This window comes from Mobula hypostoma, unplaced genomic scaffold (genome assembly GCF_963921235.1).
Source record: "Mobula hypostoma unplaced genomic scaffold, sMobHyp1.1 scaffold_111, whole genome shotgun sequence".
In the NCBI taxonomy this organism is placed as follows: Eukaryota; Metazoa; Chordata; class Chondrichthyes; order Myliobatiformes; family Myliobatidae; genus Mobula; species Mobula hypostoma.
The window spans coordinates 12,476-30,556 of record NW_026948223.1 but is presented as its reverse complement, the minus strand read 5'-3'; the positions used below and the strand labels follow the sequence as shown (position 1 = coordinate 30,556).

Below are 18,081 nucleotides of genomic sequence, written 5' to 3'. Positions count from 1 at the left end.
TTTTAGGACCGAGATTAGGAAAAACTTCTTCACACAGAGAGTGGTGAATCTGTGGAATTCTCTGACACAGGAAACTGTTGAGGCCAGTTCATTGGCAATGTTTAAGAGGGAGTTAGATATGGCCCTTGTGGCTACAGGGGTCAGGGGGTATGGAGGGAAGGCTGGGGCGGGGTTCTGAGTTGGATGATCAGCCATGATCATAATAAATGGCAGTGCAGGCTCGAAGGGCCGAATGGCCTACTCCTGCACCTATTACTATGTTTTCTATGTTTAATCACTAAGTCTTCACCGCCCTCTGTGGTGGGGATTTACAGACATTCACCACCCTCAGAGTGGAGACAGTCACTCTCGAAATTGCATTCAGCAATGGCGACAGACAAATATCTAGCATGAAGCTTATTGAAACTTTCTCCCCGGTGTGAAGCCAGCAGTGTGTCACAAGTGTAACATGCTGTAAGGTTTCACTGTTCATGTAATGGCCTCTCTGCAATGTATCACTGCTGAGGTAATGGTTTCTCTGTAGCAGCAATGTTTAGGTTACGAATAGAGATAACAGGGTTTTGGAGTGCGGGGTATCCAATGACAGAAATGTTCTTCCTTGTGAGTCTGGAAGAGAGATTTTCGTGGTCTTTTGCTGGGGAGAGATGAGAAGACGCGGATGGAGAGAGTGGACCCTTTTTCTTGTTTTCTTCACTAACCCAATAGTCAAAGTAAGAATTATGAAGCTCAATTGTTTAATCACATATTGTGTACTGTTTGTTATTTCGGGGTACTGATTTTGTAACAGGGGACACATTGCGCAGCATCCACCCAAACGAGATTTCTTAAGTCTGGCCGAGCTGGGGAGCTATCACCCCCTATATTAAGCTGCTAGCCGAGGGAGAGTTACATAAGGTTAGATTATTGAGTGAATCGCTTCCCACATTCACAGCAGGTGAACACCCCCTCCCCGGTGTGAACCTGGTGGTGTGTCATAAGGACAGATAACTGAATGAATCTGTTTACGTACACGTAACGGTCTAAATGAACCAGCAGCAATAGAGCACACCTGGAGTCTGGTTTTGATATTAAAAAACACTATATATTAGTATCTAGTTAATATAGTAACTTAATCCAGGTAAATCAAAAGTTAGTAGTGTTATGCATATATATGTATGTAAATATAATTCCCAAACACACTCAAGCTCGAGTGGCAAGAGTTAAAGTCTCACGATAGTGATGTAAGGAAGTTCAGTTCAATCCACGGAATTGGTGTGTGTGAGGAAGGTATTTGTAATCCAAGGTGAAAACCACACTGGGAGAAGAACGAGTAAACAGGTCCCGTTGATCTTCCATCCTCAGGCTCCGAATCCACTCTCGAGTTAGCCAAACGCAGGTTATCACTAAGGGGACCATCTTCGAGGGTAAACTACCACCCAGGCAAGGGTAGACACACCGGTAGCCTCCACAGGGTCAGCCCTTCCACACACCATGACAGCCACTGATCAATTCCCCTGATCGATCCTCAACCCTCGCTTGTGGGCACTCGAAAGTTCCACCCAGTGACTCCTCTGTCACTGGCCTCCTTTCACTGACTGGTCGCCTTAACCGGTGTCCCACTGTGTGTCTCTGGGAGTGTCATCTGACCTTGCTTAAATAAACACGCTACGAAGCAACTGTGAACATCGAACTGTCCATCACATAACTCCCCCTCTCTCTCACCATGGCAACCAAGAAGCAACTGTGAACATCGAACTGTCCATCACATAACTCCGCCTCTCTCTCACCATGGGAACCGAGAAGCAACTGTGAACATCGAACTGTCCATCACATAACTCCGCCTCTCTCTCACCATGGCAACCAAGAAGCAACTGTGAACATCGAACCGTCCATCACATAACTCCGCCTCTCTCTCACCATGGCAACCAAGAAGCAGGCAGCAGTACTGCAGACAGTTTTTCTCTCTCATTTAAAGGCACAGTCCATGTCCACCGTAAATACTTCACCACGTTCATAGCAGGTGAACGGCCTCTCCCCAGTGTGAACTCAGTGATGCACAATTGGTTGATTTGGCTGAGAGAATTTCTTCCCACAGTCTGAGCAGCTGATCGGCCCCTTCCCAGTGTGGACTCGCTGATGTTCCTTCAGTTGAGATGACTGAATGAATCCCTTCCCACAGACAGAGCAGGTGAACGGCCATTTCCCTGTGTGTCAGCAGGTGAAATGACCAATTGAAACCCTTCCCACAGACTGAACAAGTGAATGGTCACTCCCTGGTGTGAACTGACTGGTGTCTCAGTAGATGAGATGAGCAAGTGAATCCCTTCCCACAGTCTGAGCAGGTGAATGGCCTCTCCCCGGTGTGAACTCGCTGATGTACCTTCAGTTGAGATGAATCTACGAATCCCTTCCCACACACTGAGCAGATGAATGGCCTCTCCCCAGTGTGAACTGACTGGTGTCTCAGTACAGCAGATGACTTTGTGAATCCCTTCCCACACACTGAGCAGGTGAACGGCCTCACCCCAGTGTGAATTCGCTGATGTACCCTCAGTTGATATGACTGAGTGAATCCCTTCCCACAGTCTGAGCAGGTGAACGGCCTCTCCCCAGTGTGAACTCGCTGATGTGTCAGTAGGTGAGCGAACAGTTTGAATCCCTTCCCACAGTCTGAGCAGGTGAACGGCCTATCCCCAGTGTGAACTCGCTGATGTACCTTCAGATTAAATGAGCAAGTGAATCCCTTCCCACAGACTGAGCAGGTGAATGGTCTCTCCCTGGTGTGAACTCTCTGATGTACCTTCAGTTGAGATGACTGAATGAATCCCTTCCCACAGTCTGAGCAGGTGAATGGTCTCTCCCCAGTGTGAACTCGCTGATGTGTCAGTAGGTGAGTGAACAGTTTGAATCCCTTCCCACAGTCTGAGCAGGTGAACGGCCTATCCCCAGTGTGAACTCGCTGATGTACCTTCAGATTAAATGAGCAAGTGAATCCCTTCCCACAGACTGAGCAGGTGAATGGTCTCTCCCTGGTGTGAACTCGCTGGTGTGCCTTCAGATGAGATGACTGAATGAATCCCTTCCCGCAGTCTGAGCAGGTGAATGGCCTCTCCCCAGTGTGAACTGACTGGTGTCTCAGTAACTGAGATGATACAGTAAATCCCTTCCCACAGTCTGAGCAGGTGAACGGCCTCTCTCCAGTGTGAACTCGCTGATGTACCTTCAGTTTACATGATTTAGTGAATCCCTTCCCGCAGTCTGAGCAGGTGAACGGCCGCTCCCCGGTGTGAACTCGCTGGTGAGCCATTAGGTCAGATAACCGAGTGAAACATTCCCCACAAATTCAGCAGATGACCAGCCTCTGCTCAGTGTGAACAGACTGGTGTGTCCACAGGTGGGAAGACCGACTGAATCCCTTCTCACACACAGAAAAGGTGAATGGCCTTGTCCCAGTGTGAACTTGCTGATGCACCTTCAGCTGAGATGACCGACTGAATCCATTCCCATTGTCTCAGCAGGTGAATGGGTTCCCCCCTTTGTTGATGTACAGCTGGGATTTTCTTTGATCTACTGTCAATATAAAGTGCCACAGTTTTAAAGCCATGAAAACATCTTCTGCCCAGATGAATGGTTGGTCTGCACAGCTGTTAAAAGGAATTAAATGAATATTAATATTATTTCATGTTCTTGTCACAGAGTCATAGAAAAGTACAACACAGAAACAGGCCCTTTGGCCCATCTAGTTTGTGTTGAACTATTTAAACTACCTACCCCCGTACCCGTACCATCCAGGTACCTATACAAACCTCTTACATGTTGAAATTGAGCTCGCATGCACCAGTTGGACTGTCTGCTCATTCCACACCTGGATGACCATCTGTGTGAAAAAGTTTCCCCTCATGTTCCCCTTCATGTTTCAATGTCACCCTTAATCTGTGGCCTCTGGTTGTAGTCCCACCAAATCTCAGTGGAAAAAGCCAGCTTGCATTTACCCTAACTATAACCCTCATAATTTTGGCACACCTGCATCAAATCTCCCCTCAATCTTTTACATTCCAAGGAATAAAGCCCCATCCTGTTCAATCTCTCCTTATAACCCAAGTCCTCCAGACCCGGCAACATCCTTGCGAATTTTCCCTGAACTCTTTCAACCTCTTTCACATCTTCCTGCAGGTTGGTGATGTGACAAAGGTGTGCATAGACTGAGATGTTGACTGTCCTGTGCTATCAGCAGTGGGATCGTCAGTTGATCTGCCACCTGTCTTCAGGAGGAGAGATAAGTAAGACAATGGAGCAACATTTGGAAATGTTAATGAAGAGACGAGAGAGTTTAATGGAAGGAGACACCGGTCTGAGTATTGTCAAGACCGGCTGCTTTGAACCCTGAACTTTTTGAAGTCTGATGGACAGGCGATACCCCAATAGGGGGGATAAAAAGGGACAGGTTTGCTAAGGCAACGGACACCACTCACGACACCACGAGGTAACGAGACCCTGGAAGTGGTGCGCCCCCACAAGTCGGTGGGAGTTTTGGAGGGCTGGTCACGGGACCAGCCATAGACACACAGGGTGGAAAGTTACGGTCGGCAGGAACCAGGTGTGTGTGTCCGCCCTTGCCTGGGTGCTAGGTTCACCGCAGAAGAACGATCGTGTCTGAAACGGAGGGGTCACAGTCGGTGACCTCAGAAGACATTACAAAGGGCTCGCCCGAAAGCTAACTGCGAGGAATATCGAAGGTCTGTTTGGAATACGATTTGAATATTCATTCGTTCTCTCTCTCTCTTCAACGGCACAAAAGTGATTACTGTGAAATGAACTAAATTGAACTCTGTCACTTGTGATTGATCATTTTACCCCTAGACTGCGGTAGAGCTTGATTGATCCTATTATCCTAGTCCTGTGTACATGTGTGTTTATTCATTGCTAACCTGTTGCATTTATATCCTTACTATTAGGGTACTGTGTTGCTTATTCCTTTAATAAAACTTTCTTAGTTCCAGTAATCCAGACTCCAACTGAGTGATCCATTTCTGCTGGTTTGGCAACCCAGTTACGGGGTACGTAACAGTGACCAAAACTGGACCCAACACTCCAAATTAGGTCTCACCAATGTCTTGTACAACACCAACATAACATCCATCTCTTGTACTCAGTAATTTGGTTTATGAACGCCAATGTCCCAAAATCTTTTTTTCCATCCCTATCAAACTGTGACACCACTTTCAGTGAAATATAGACCTGTATTCTCAGATTCATTTCTTCTACAACACTTCTCGGTGCCCTACCAGTCACTGTGTAAGACCTACCCTGGTAGGTCCTACTAAAGTGCAACACTTCACACTTGTCTGCATTAAATTCCATTTTCCATTTCTCAACCCATTTTTCCAGTGGGTCCAGATGTCACTGCAAGATATGATAGTCTTCCTCGCTGTCCACTACACCACTAATCTTGGTGTCATCCACAAATTTGCTGATCCAGTTAACCACCATATCATCCAGATAACTGATATAGATGACAAACAACTAGTCACAGGCTTCCAGTCGGAGGGGAAGATCCATCTGCTTCCATACTCTGGTGATGAAGTTTTAAGGGGATTGGGTGAAATAAGAAATGATTCTTGGACTCTTGTAAATAATGGGTTAAAATTTAAGTGTGAAATTATGTGTGCTCTGTTCTGGATAGTGTGCAAATTTCTGTTTTGTCCTTCACTGAGGAATCTGCTTGCAGCTTGTTTAGATTAACGACTCACAGATGTCTCTTGGGAACATTACGTAGAGTTGAGTTCTCATGAGACACGAATTGAACTAAGTTCCCTCCCATGTCTAACAAAAGAGAATAACTGATAAGGATTGGACAGAACGTTCATTTGTTATTAAAACCCTGATTTAGTGGACTCTCTTATCTCAGAAATTAAGTTTTGCTCCAACGGACAAGGTGGGAATACCAGTTGAACTAAAGTCCTCTTTGTTTTGCTAGTTCTATAAATTGTAACATTTCTGCATGTTAGACAAAGGTTCGTCACGAGCCGCCAGAGGGAGAGGAGTTCTGTCTCTCTGATGCTCGGCTCTGAGCTTCTCACCGGCTCAGTTCAAACAAATAAACTGATGAAAAGGATAAAGTAAAGAACTGTTTGTGGTGTGGTTATTGGTCCGGCCAATTTAAGTTTATACCATAAAGAGTATCCAGTATCCCATCCAGATACTTCACACCTTTGTACGGCTACTCTCTTCTGTTGACTTCAGGAAACAGCAGAGAACTGTGGACACAGCTGAGCACATCATGGAAACAAGCCTCCCCTCCACGGACTCACTCACTCACTCGAGAGACTTTGAACTTTTTACTGAGCCACGGACTGTTCTTCATCAAGTTATGGTATTGTTGCACTGTTGTAACTATATGTTATAATTACGTGGTTTTGTTAGTTTTTTCAGTCTTGGTCTGTCCTGTGTTTTGTGATATCACACCGGAGGAAATACTGTTTCATTTCTTAATGCATGCATTACTAAATGACAATAAAAGACGACTGTGTGTCTTCATAATCTAATAATCCAATTAAACATTCCCAGAACCCCAGACCAGACATTCTTCATTCTCAACCACCCCTCGGGTCGAAGATAAATGAAAACGAAAAAACAGAAAACATACCCCCAGACCTAGGGATATTTTCCATTCTGCTGTTATAAGCAAACTGAATATTCCTCAGCATTATAAGGTAGACTCTTGACTTCATAATGTAACTAGATGTGACCTTGCACCATGTCTACCTGCAGTGGATTTTCTCTGTAACCACATTGCTTTGTTACACACTGTTAATGTTTTATCATAATCTACTGTTGTAATGTGTGGATCTGAGATGATGGTTTGCAAGACAAGATTTTCATTGAACCTCGGTACATGACAATAATAAACGATTCCCCACTTTAATTGTGTGGAAATATTAGACAGACTGAGCTTCTCATCTGGAACTTCTGGAGGGAGATTTCACTGAAGTGTACAAATGTTTGAGAAGCCCAGAAAAACAGAAACGGCTTCCTTCTTGGAATAATAGGGCTATATACCTCGAAACATTGGCGACACTTCGGCAATTTGTAACAGTGGAATGGAGTCAATGAATAAAAAATGCCCACCCACAATGAGAGGACGTGACAGATCTGGATCTCACTCCCTTGTCTGAATGGAAGAAAGATTAAACTAAACAACCATGAGAAACAAACCCGCAGACGTAAGGAAGTGGACGTGACGTCAGACCCCGGTGTAGCAAACCCATGCGTGACATCAGGCATTGGAGGGGGGAGGGAAGGGGAGAGGATAAGATTTTTGGTTCCATGGCTGTCTTCCAGGGAAGGTGGGACCTGCACAGAAGGGACCACAACAAGACAGAAGGTTCTTTGGAAACTGAAGATCTGAAGGCAGAAAAGCTACCTGGGTCAGATGGTTTACACCCAGAGTTCTGAAAGAGGTGGCCGGAGAGATCGTGGAGGCATTAGCAATGATCCTTCAAGAATCACTAAATTCAGGAATGGTTCTGGAAGACTGGAATATTGCAAATGTCACTCCACTCATCAAGAAGGGAGAGAGGCAGAAGAAAGGAAACTACTGGCCAGTGAATCTGACAGTGGTTAGGAAGATGTTGGAGTCGATTGATAAGGATGTGAGTTCAGGGGACTTGGAGGCACAAGATACAATAGGCCTGAGTCAGCATCGTTTCCTCAAGGGAAAACTGCTGTACTCACTGTACACCCACGATTGTGTAGCCAAGTTTCCATCAAACTCAATATATAGGTTTGCTGATGACACAACAATTGTAGGACGTATGTCGGGAAATGATGAGTTTAAGTACAGAGAGGAAATTAAGAACCTGGTGGCATGGTGTGAAGACAATAACCTATCCCTCAACGTCAGCAAGACGAAGGAGTTGGTTGTTGTCTTCAGAAGGCGTAGCGGACTGCACGACCCAATTTACATCGGTGGTGCGCAAGTGCAACAGGTCAAAAGTTTTAAGTTCCTCAGGGTCAATATTACAAATGACCTGACTTGGTCCAACCAAGCAGAGTTCACTGCCAAGAAGGCCCACCAGCGCCTTGACTTGCAGAGAAAACTAAAGAAATTTGGCCTGTCCCCTAAAAACCTCACAAATTTTTATAGATGCACCGCAGAAAGCATTCTTCTAGGGTGCATCACAACCTGGTGTGGAAGTTGTCCTGTCCAAGACCGAAAGAAGCTGCAGAAGATCGTGAACACGGTGCAGCACATCACACAAACCAATCTTCCATTCGTGGACTCACTTTACACCGCACGCTGTCGGAGCAGTGCTGCCAGGATAATCAAGGTCACGACCCACCCAGCCAACACACTTTTTGTCCCTCTTCCCTCCGGGAGAAGGTTCAGGAGCTTGAAGACTCGTACGGTCAGATTTGGGAACAGCTTCTTTCCAACTGTGATAAGGCTGCTGAACGGATCCTGACCCGGATCTGGGCCGTGCCCTCCAAATATCCGGACCTGCCTCTCAGTTTTTTTTACACGACCTTACTTCCCATTTTTCTATTTTCTATTTATGATTTATAATTTAAATTTTTAATATTTACTAATTTTAACTATTTTTAATATTTTTAATATTTAATAATTGTAATCCAGGGAGAGTGAAGCGCAGAATCAAATATTGCTGTGATGATTGTACATTCTAGTACCAAATGAAAGGGTTGACTATTCTCTAAATGGAGAGAATGTACAAAAAATCTGAGCTGCAAATGGAATTGGAAGTCCTTGTGCAGGATTCACTAAAGGTTAATTTGTGGGTCGAGTCTGTGGTGAGGAAGGCAAATGTGATTTTTGCATTCAGTTCAAGGAGACTAAAATATAACAGTGAGGATGTAATGTTGAGACTTTATAAAGCTCTTGGATTGTTCTCAGCAGTTTTGGGCCCCTTATCTCAGAAAGGATGCACTGACACTGGAGAGAGTTCAAAGCAGGTTTACGAAAATGAGTGCAGAATTGAATGGCCTGTCATAGAAAGAGCATTTGATGGCTCTGGACCTGTATTCAGAGGAATGAAGGATGATTTCATTGAATCCTATCGAATGGTGAATGGCCTTGATTGAGTGGATGTGGAGAGGATATTTCCTGTATTGGGAGAGTCCACAACCAGAGGACGCAGCTTCAGATTAAAGGGGGTAGAGGGGCGTTCTTTTAGAAAGGAGATAAGGGGGAATTCTTCAGCCAGAGAGTGGTGAATCTGTGGAACCCTTTGCCACGGGCAGCTGTGAAGGCCAGGTATTTATGGATATCAAAGGCAGAGGTTGCTAGATTCCTGATTGGTGACGGTTTACGGGGAGAAGGAAGGAGACTGGGACAGAGGAAAAATGGAACAGGCTTGATTAAATGGCAGAGCAGATGCGATGGGCCAAATGGCCTAATTTTGCTCCTACAGTATATTTTATGGTTTTATGTAGGGGCAACAGAATGACGTCACATGTGGGTGAGAGTTTGTATTCAAAAACTGTTTAATGGACATTTTTTATGATATCAGGGGGTGAACAAAGGAAACGACGGTTTTCATCAATGAATCCAACATTGTGTGACTTAAAGTCCCCTGCAAGATACCCTACTCTGCCATGTTGTCCGTAGAGTGGGCGGTGTGGTGCTTGTCTCGAGTTGGGTCACAAAACCCCACCGTTTCTGAGGAGGACTTTCCGGAGTGATCTGGTCTGGGGTGGGTCAGTCAGTGCAGTGTCTTGTTGTTTAGTATTTTCAGAAACAACAGTTTTACTGATATAAACCGGAATTGCCAGCAGGGTAAAGACAGGTTCGTATCAGTTAACAGAAGACCTCTGATCCCTGCAGTCCTTGTCTCCCGGCAATCTAAACACCCCGAAAGTGTAGGTACCCCTTCCTCTAAAGTGAGTGAAACATTCACGATAGCTGATCGCTGAGAGGAATGATATTTGTTGGGCGTTAAAGTTGGTCCAGATTTGACTGGATGGAGTTAATGCAGAGTTCGGGGATGTCACAGTGAAAGAACCGAACAGCCAGATCCTCGACGTTGTCCCTCCGACCTCCGGCCACTGGTGGCGCCGTGGGGACCTCCTGCAAATCACAGCACAGGGCCGACCCCAGCTGTTGCCGGCGGTTCTCCTGGCTGGGCGGCGATGAGGAAGGGTCTGATCTCGGGTTTGTGTAAATCCAGGGGCGGTTGCAGTGGGAAAGGGCTGGGACCGAGCCGGACAGCTGGACAGTCTGGGCTGGGAATGTAGGATCAGTTAGTTGTGGTCCCCAAGCTGTGAGAGTGGATGTCGGTGACGTGGATCTGTTTACGTGTACGGGTGTGGGGTAAATGGTGGGAAAGTTGTGGGGCTATTGGCGGGGTGGAGGGAGGTTGGAGATGTGTGGGTTATCAGACACAGTGTGACCCAGGAGGAGTGGTCCTAGGCAGATTAAGTTGGAAGCAAGAGAGGATCTCGTCCGTTGCATCAGACAGCTTTCAGGAAGCAACAAATCTCTCTTTATATTAATCACTGTCTAATCTTGCTGCTAACATTGTGTTTGTCACAGAGCCCAGAGTCTAGAAACAGCTAGATGGTAGGAAGCAGATGGTGATGATGGGAGGCTGGTTATTGGAGTCCAGGTCCGTGTCTCATAGAGCTCCCCAGGGTTACACCCATTGTTAATTGTCATCTATGTCAATAATCTGGTTGAGAATGTACAGGGTATGGGGAGTGAGTTTGCAGCAAGTAATTTCAAACAATTACTTCTTTTTGCAAGATAGTAATATAAACACCCCTCTTTCCCTCTCCACACTCAGAACCGACCAAAAGCTACTTCAGAAGATGCAAGTTCTTTAAATGAGCAAACACTGAGGGAATGTGAGTGAGTTTAAAGAGCTGGGATACTGACAGTACATTACCAGACCTGGAGTGATTGCAACTGGGTCTGACAGAGGCGTAACTGGTATTTCTGGGCACATTCAGTCTCACCACAACTATTCCCTACCTTATTTTGTACAGATATGTAATGTCTAAAGGACCAGTGTTTGAGTAAATGAGACTCACCGAACTTGCTCCGGACTGAATCAATGGAAACCCTGAGTCAGAAGGGTTCTCTCCAGTTGATGCTCTCAGTCCTCGGGCTGGTTCATTTGCTGCTGTTCCCTCATCTTCAGTCGTGGTTTGCTTCCAGTTGTGGGCTTTTGTTCCAATAAATCTCTCACCGCAGGTCTAACTTCAAAATGAAAGATAATGAAACATGTTAACAATACAAAGGAGAACAAAATATTTCTGCTCACTGAAATCTAAGCATTGAAGACAAATGTAATGATCTCAGTGAACAAATCTGTAACTGTCCCTGACACGTCACAAAACCTGATAACGCATAGGAAGGAGTCATCATTCAGTCATGGTAAGATATAAGACACAGGAACAGAATTAGGTGATTCGATCCATCGAGTCTGCTCCATCATTCAACCACGGCTGAGATTTATTCCAACACCATATTCCTGCCTTCCTCCTGTAACCCTGAAGCTACTTAGCAATCATGAATATTTTAATCTGCCCTAAATATACCCAAATGACAGCCTCAGCCACCCTCTGTGGCAACAAATTCCACAGAACAGCCATCTTTTGGCTGAAGAAATTTTTCTCATCTCAGTTTTAAAGGGAAGCGTCTTTATTCTGAGACTGGGCTGTCAGATCACAGACTATCCGTCTAATGGAAACATCCTCTCCATGTCCATTGTATCCAGGCTTTTCAGCATTCAGTAGGTTTACTTAACCACCTCCCCTTTCACCACCCCGTCTGAACTCCATTCAGCACAGCCCCATAACTATCAAATGCTCCTCATACATAAAACCGATCATTCCTGAGATTATTCATGTGAACCTTGTATGCAACAACTGCACTGAACACATTCCCAAGTACAACAGACAATCAGGAAATTTAAACCTTTCCAGAGTGAATGTAATAAAAAGAAACTGGAATCACCAGAATCGCTCAACAGGTAAGGAACTGCTGTGGGGAGAGCAACAAATTTAATGATTCAGGTTCACAATCTTGCCAGGATGGATTCAGAATTTAGTGCAGATCTCCAGCAAATTGAGTTTCTGTTTGATTTCCACTGTCCGACAGACAGGTGACAGTGAGGAAGAATTTCCAATCACAGTTCGAACACTGAACCCCCCAGGTCTATTTCTACTGGTGCAAACACAGAACAGCCCATTTAATCACAGCCTGTCCTTGTGAGGGATGGAATACAAACTCATTCCCTCCTCAGATCAACAGCATGGCTTCCAAAGGAACTCCAGAAACATACATTTGATCCAAGATGGGAAATACATGCTCAACACCTCAGAAACCCTGGCAGATTGATCCCTGGGTCCATTTTACTTGGATCTAAAACTGTGATATCCCAGGACCCAACCTCACAGGGTCACACAGCTGAACCTGTCACTGACCAACCCTCAAAGCCTCACATATCGTCCCCACATCTCAGACTGGGTGGTGCTATCCGGGATTTCCCCACAACCAATGTCCAGCTGCTCGAAACTTCTGCTTCATTGCAGAAGGATGAACATCCAGTCCCATCTGTAGAAGCACTAACCAAAGTCAAATCCAGAACACCGACAGTACCATATGCATGGAATGCCGATCACAGGATTATAGCCCAAGCACCAACTCTCCCAGTACTCTTTGCTGACAGGAAAATGCTGCAGTGTGTCAGCCAGTCACAGTTCAAAAACCAGCACCTCCACACCAATGCACAACACAACTGGTACCTGATGACCCTCTGGCATTCCAGCTAACAAAAACTGATTCTGGAAATAACTCAGCGAGGCCAAACGTGTAAAAAAACACTTCACAATGCAGACAAAGTTTAGAAGAAAGATTGCTGATATATAACATTGAGGAGGTGGGACACAGGGTGGACTGAGGTTGACCCAGATGGTTGATGCATATCACTGAAGTGGGGAGGGATGGGGAGACAGGACAAAGGTTGAACAAGATGGGCAGGGAATGAGCAGAGGGAACCATGTGGGGAAGAAATCTAGGATCATTACTGATGATCCTCTAGCAATACACATATAGTGAATGAATAGTACATACTACTGCACCAAAGATCCTAAAATGACAAAATTAGAACAAACAATAAGAACTTTGGCATATGAAATTTGGCCCTCACCAATTTTTAATCACCACACCATAGAAAGTTTCCCAACCGGACACTTCACGCTTTTGCATGGTAATTACTCTGCCCGTAACTGCGAGGAACTGCAGAGACCCTTGGATACAGATCAGACAAACCCCCTCCCAGCCTGGGAACCACAACGAACGGATCTCACAGCCCGGGCTCGGGCGCCAAGCTAAAACCGGGGCTGCGGGACCGGAGAGCCCGGAGCCTTCAGCCGTCCGGGAGAACACGGTCCCAGGCCTTTACCACTGCAGCAGGCTTCCAATTCACACAATACCCGGATCAGATCCGTACTCACCGCTGCCGGCGACAGCTGCGGTCGGCACCCAGAGCGCTACAAATCACCGCCGGTAGCCGGAGGTTCACACAGCGCCACCAGTGGCCGGAGGGCCACACAGCGCTGCCAGCGGCCGGAGGACGAAACAGCGCCTCCAGTGGCCGGAGGCCCGTGGGACAATGGAGAGGTTAATTACAACCACGAGAAAGTCTACAGGTGCCGGAAATCCAGAGCCACACAAAAAAAATGCTGGCGGAACTCAGCAGGCCGGGCAGCATCTATCGACAATGCCGTCTTGGACAATGTCTCCCATCCACTACATAAAGTACTGGTTGGGCACAGGAGTATATTCAGCCAGGGACTCATTCCACCGAGATGCAAAACTGAGCCTCATAGGAAGTCATTCCTGCCTGTGGCTATCAAACCTTACAACTCTTCCCTTGGAGGGTCAGACGCCCTGAGTCAATAGGCTGGTCCTGGGTTTATTTCCCAGCATAATTTACATATTATTATTTAACTATTTATGGTTTTATATTGCTATATTTATACTCTATTATTGGTTGGTGCAACTGTAACGAAAACCAATTTCCCTCGGGATCAAAAAAGTATGACTATGACTATGAAAAGAGTCAACAGTCGACGTTTCCCCTTGAACCTTCCTTCAGAACTGAGATGGAATGGGGGAAGTATCTGAATAAAAACGGAGCGGGTGAGGAAGGGGTATTTATGGTCCACATTGTCAGGGTGTTGAGTTTACCAGGAGACAGAGACTGCAGGGACGGGAGGTTTTCTGTTGACTAATTCACTGTGTGTGGACCCCGCTGGCAATTCTGGTGTTGTGACCCGAATGGAGACAAACACCACGCTGCCCACTCCACCAACAACACGGCACAGCCGGACACATAACAGGGGACTTTACATCTCACAACACTGGATTCAGTGATGAAACCCGGGATTAATGTTGTTGTCCCACTGAAATCATCAGAAACGTCCATTCAGGTGTTTTTAAATACCAGCGCTCCCCCACAGGTGACGTCACACAGGCCCCCCACGCGCCTGACGTCACACCTGGGTTCCCCACACCGGGATTTGTCCTCACGTGCGCGGTGTCTTACGTCACCCACGAGCTGCTGTGCTCGAGCTTTGTCGGTTTAACAGCTGGGCTACTAATCACGTGACCATACCTCCCGTCACTGAAATCCAACGCTGAGCTGCGCTATTGCCATTGGTGGGATGTAATGTCAATCACTGGTTACACCCAATAGAAGAAGCGGACCAGCGGAGAGGGCGGTACCCCCGTTGGTTCCGTCTTCCGCGCCGGCGCCGATCTCTCCGTCAAAGCGGAACAATTCTCAGAGTAAATGTCCCGTTTTCTGATTTATTTCCATTTCCATCCGAGGGAAGCCGGCGGCGTTTGTGAAGCGTCTCCTGCGGCCGGAGTCTGATGTATCGCCGAGAGGTAGGAGGAGACATAAGGAGACGTGAACTCGGAGACCTGGGCCTTCACCCGGCCTTGCGTGTCTGGATCCTGTCAGATGTCCGGCAGGTGGTCAGAGTGGCTCCCTCACCTCTGTCTCTCCGACCCCCGGCACACACACACACCCTGTCCCCTTCACTCTCCGTGTGTTCACCCGTGACACACACACACACACCCTGTCCCCTTCACTCTCCGTGTGTTCACCCGTGACACACACACACACACCCTGTCCCCTTCACTCTCCGTGTGTTCACCCGTGACACACACACACACACCCTGTCCCCTTCACTCTCCGTGTGTTCACCCGTGACACACACACACACACCCTGTCCCCTTCACTCTCCGTGTGTTCACCCGTGACACACACACACACACACACCACCCTGTCCCCTTCACTCTCCGTGTGTTCACCCGTGACACACACACACACACACACACCCTGTCCCCTTCACTCTCCGTGTGTTCACCCGTGACACACACACACACCCTGTCCCCTTCACTCTCCGTGTGTTCACCCGTGACACACACACACACACCCTGTCCCCTTCACTCTACGTGTGTTCACCCGTGACACACACACACACACCCTGTCCCCTTCACTCTCCGTGTGTTCACCCGTGACACACACACACACACCCTGTCCCCTTCACTCTCCGTGTGTTCACCCGTGACACACACACACACACCCTGTCCCCTTCACTCTCCGTGTGTTCACCCGTGACACACACACACACCCTGTCCCCTTCACTCTCCGTGTGTTCACCCGTGACACACACACACACCCTGTCCCCTTCACTCTCCGTGTGTTCACCCGTGACACACACACACACACCCTGTCCCCTTCACTCTCCGTGTGTTCACCCGTGACACACACACACACCCTGTCCCCTTCACTCTCCGTGTGTTCACCCGTGACACACACACACACCCTGTCCCCTTCACTCTCCGTGTGTTCACCCGTGACACACACACACACACACACCCTGTCCCCTTCACTCTCCGTGTGTTCACCCGTGACACACACACACACCCTGTCCCCTTCACTCTCCGTGTGTTCACCCGTGACACACACACACACACACACACCCTGTCCCCTTCACTCTCCGTGTGTTCACCCGTGACACACACACACACACCCTGTCCCCTTCACTCTCCGTGTGTTCACCCGTGACACACACACACACACACCCTGTCCCCTTCACTCTCCGTGTGTTCACCCGTGACACACACACACACATACACCCTGTCCCATTCACTCTCCGTGTGTTCACCCGTCACACACACACACACCCTGTCCCCTTCACTCTCCGTGTGTTCACCCGTGACACACACACACACACCCTGTCCCCTTCACTCTCCGTGTGTTCACCCGTGACACACACACACACCCTGTCCCCTTCACTCTCCGTGTGTTCACCCGTGACACACACACACACCCTGTCCCCTTCACTCTCCGTGTGTTCACCCGTGACACACACACACACCCTGTCCCCTTCACTCTCCGTGTGTTCACCCGTGACACACACACACACCCTGTCCCCTTCACTCTCCGTGTGTTCACCCGTGACACACACACACACACACACACCCTGTCCCCTTCACTCTCCGTGTGTTCACCCGTGACACACACACACACACACACCCTGTCCCCTTCACTCTCCGTGTGTTCACCCGTGACACACACACACACCCTGTCCCCTTCACTCTCCGTGTGTTCACCCGTGACACACACACACACACCCTGTCCCCTTCACTCTCCGTGTGTTCACCCGTGACACACACACACACACACACACCCTGTCCCCTTCACTCTCCGTGTGTTCACCCGTGACACACACACACACCCTGTCCCCTTCACTCTCCGTGTGTTCACCCGTGACACACACACACACACCCTGTCCCCTTCACTCTCCGTGTGTTCACCCGTGACACACACACACACACACACCCTGTCCCCTTCACTCTCCGTGTGTTCACCCGTGACACACACACACACCCTGTCCCCTTCACTCTCCGTGTGTTCACCCGTGACACACACACACACACACACCCTGTCCCCTTCACTCTCCGTGTGTTCACCCGTGACACACACACACACACACACCCTGTCCCCTTCACTCTCCGTGTGTTCACCCGTGACACACACACACACACCCTGTCCCCTTCACTCTCCGTGTGTTCACCCGTGACACACACACACACACCCTGTCCCCTTCACTCTCCGTGTGTTCACCCGTGACACACACACACACCCCTGTCCCCTTCACTCTCCGTGTGTTCACCCGTGACACACACACACACACCCTGTCCCCTTCACTCTCCGTGTGTTCACCCGTGACACACACACACACACACACTGTCCCCTTCACTCTCCGTGTGTTCACCCGTGACACACACACACACACCCTGTCCCCTTCACTCTCCGTGTGTTCACCCGTGACACACACACACACCCTGTCCCCTTCACTCTCCGTGTGTTCACCCGTGACACACACACACACACCCTGTCCCCTTCACTCTCCGTGTGTTCACCCGTGACACACACACACACACTGTCCCCTTCACTCTCCGTGTGTTCACCCGTGACACACACACACACCCTGTCCCCTTCACTCTCCGTGTGTTCACCCGTGACACACACACACACCCTGTCCCCTTCACTCTCCGTGTGTTCACCCGTGACACACACACACACCCTGTCCCCTTCACTCTCCGTGTGTTCACCCGTGACACACACACACACCCTGTCCCCTTCACTCTCCGTGTGTTCACCCGTGACACACACACACACCCTGTCCCCTTCACTCTCCGTGTGTTCACCCGTGACACACACACACACACCCCTGTCCCCTTCACTCTCCGTGTGTTCACCCGTGACACACACACACACACCTGTCCCCTTCACTCTCCGTGTGTTCACCCGTGACACACACACACACCCTGTCCCCTTCACTCTCCGTGTGTTCACCCGTGACACACACACACACACCCTGTCCCCTTCACTCTCCGTGTGTTCACCCGTGACACACACACACACCCTGTCCCCTTCACTCTCCGTGTGTTCACCCGTGACACACACACACACACCCTGTCCCCTTCACTCTCCGTGTGTTCACCCGTGACACACACACACACACCACCCTGTCCCCTTCACTCTCCGTGTGTTCACC

General features: G+C 48.3%; 1 protein-coding gene across 3 annotated transcripts; it reads right to left on the bottom strand.

The window, feature by feature from the left end:
- Positions 1-1,059: 1,059 nt before the first annotated feature.
- Positions 1,060-14,575, bottom strand: LOC134342007 (zinc finger protein 227-like). Of its 3 annotated transcripts, none has more exons than XM_063039949.1 (3): positions 14,503-14,575; positions 11,026-11,190; positions 1,060-3,623 (listed from the first exon to the last, which is right to left on the bottom strand). In XM_063039949.1, exon 3 carries the CDS (start codon positions 3,284-3,286, stop codon positions 2,246-2,248), a length of 1,041 nt encoding a protein of 346 aa, XP_062896019.1. In that variant the 5' UTR covers positions 3,287-3,623; positions 11,026-11,190; positions 14,503-14,575; the 3' UTR covers positions 1,060-2,245. The 3 variants fall into 3 exon arrangements, with proteins under 3 accessions (XP_062896019.1, XP_062896017.1, XP_062896018.1); XM_063039947.1 differs by lacking the exon at positions 14,503-14,575 and adding an exon at positions 13,456-13,518 and having other exon boundaries at positions 11,026-11,194; XM_063039948.1 differs by lacking the exon at positions 14,503-14,575 and adding an exon at positions 13,456-13,514.
- Positions 14,576-18,081: the final 3,506 nt, after the last annotated feature.

Coding starts and splice junctions, on each gene's coding strand:
- LOC134342007 (XM_063039949.1), bottom strand. CDS start 3,286: ATGGCTCACCAGCGAGTTCACACCGGGGAGCGGCCGTTCACCTGCTCA.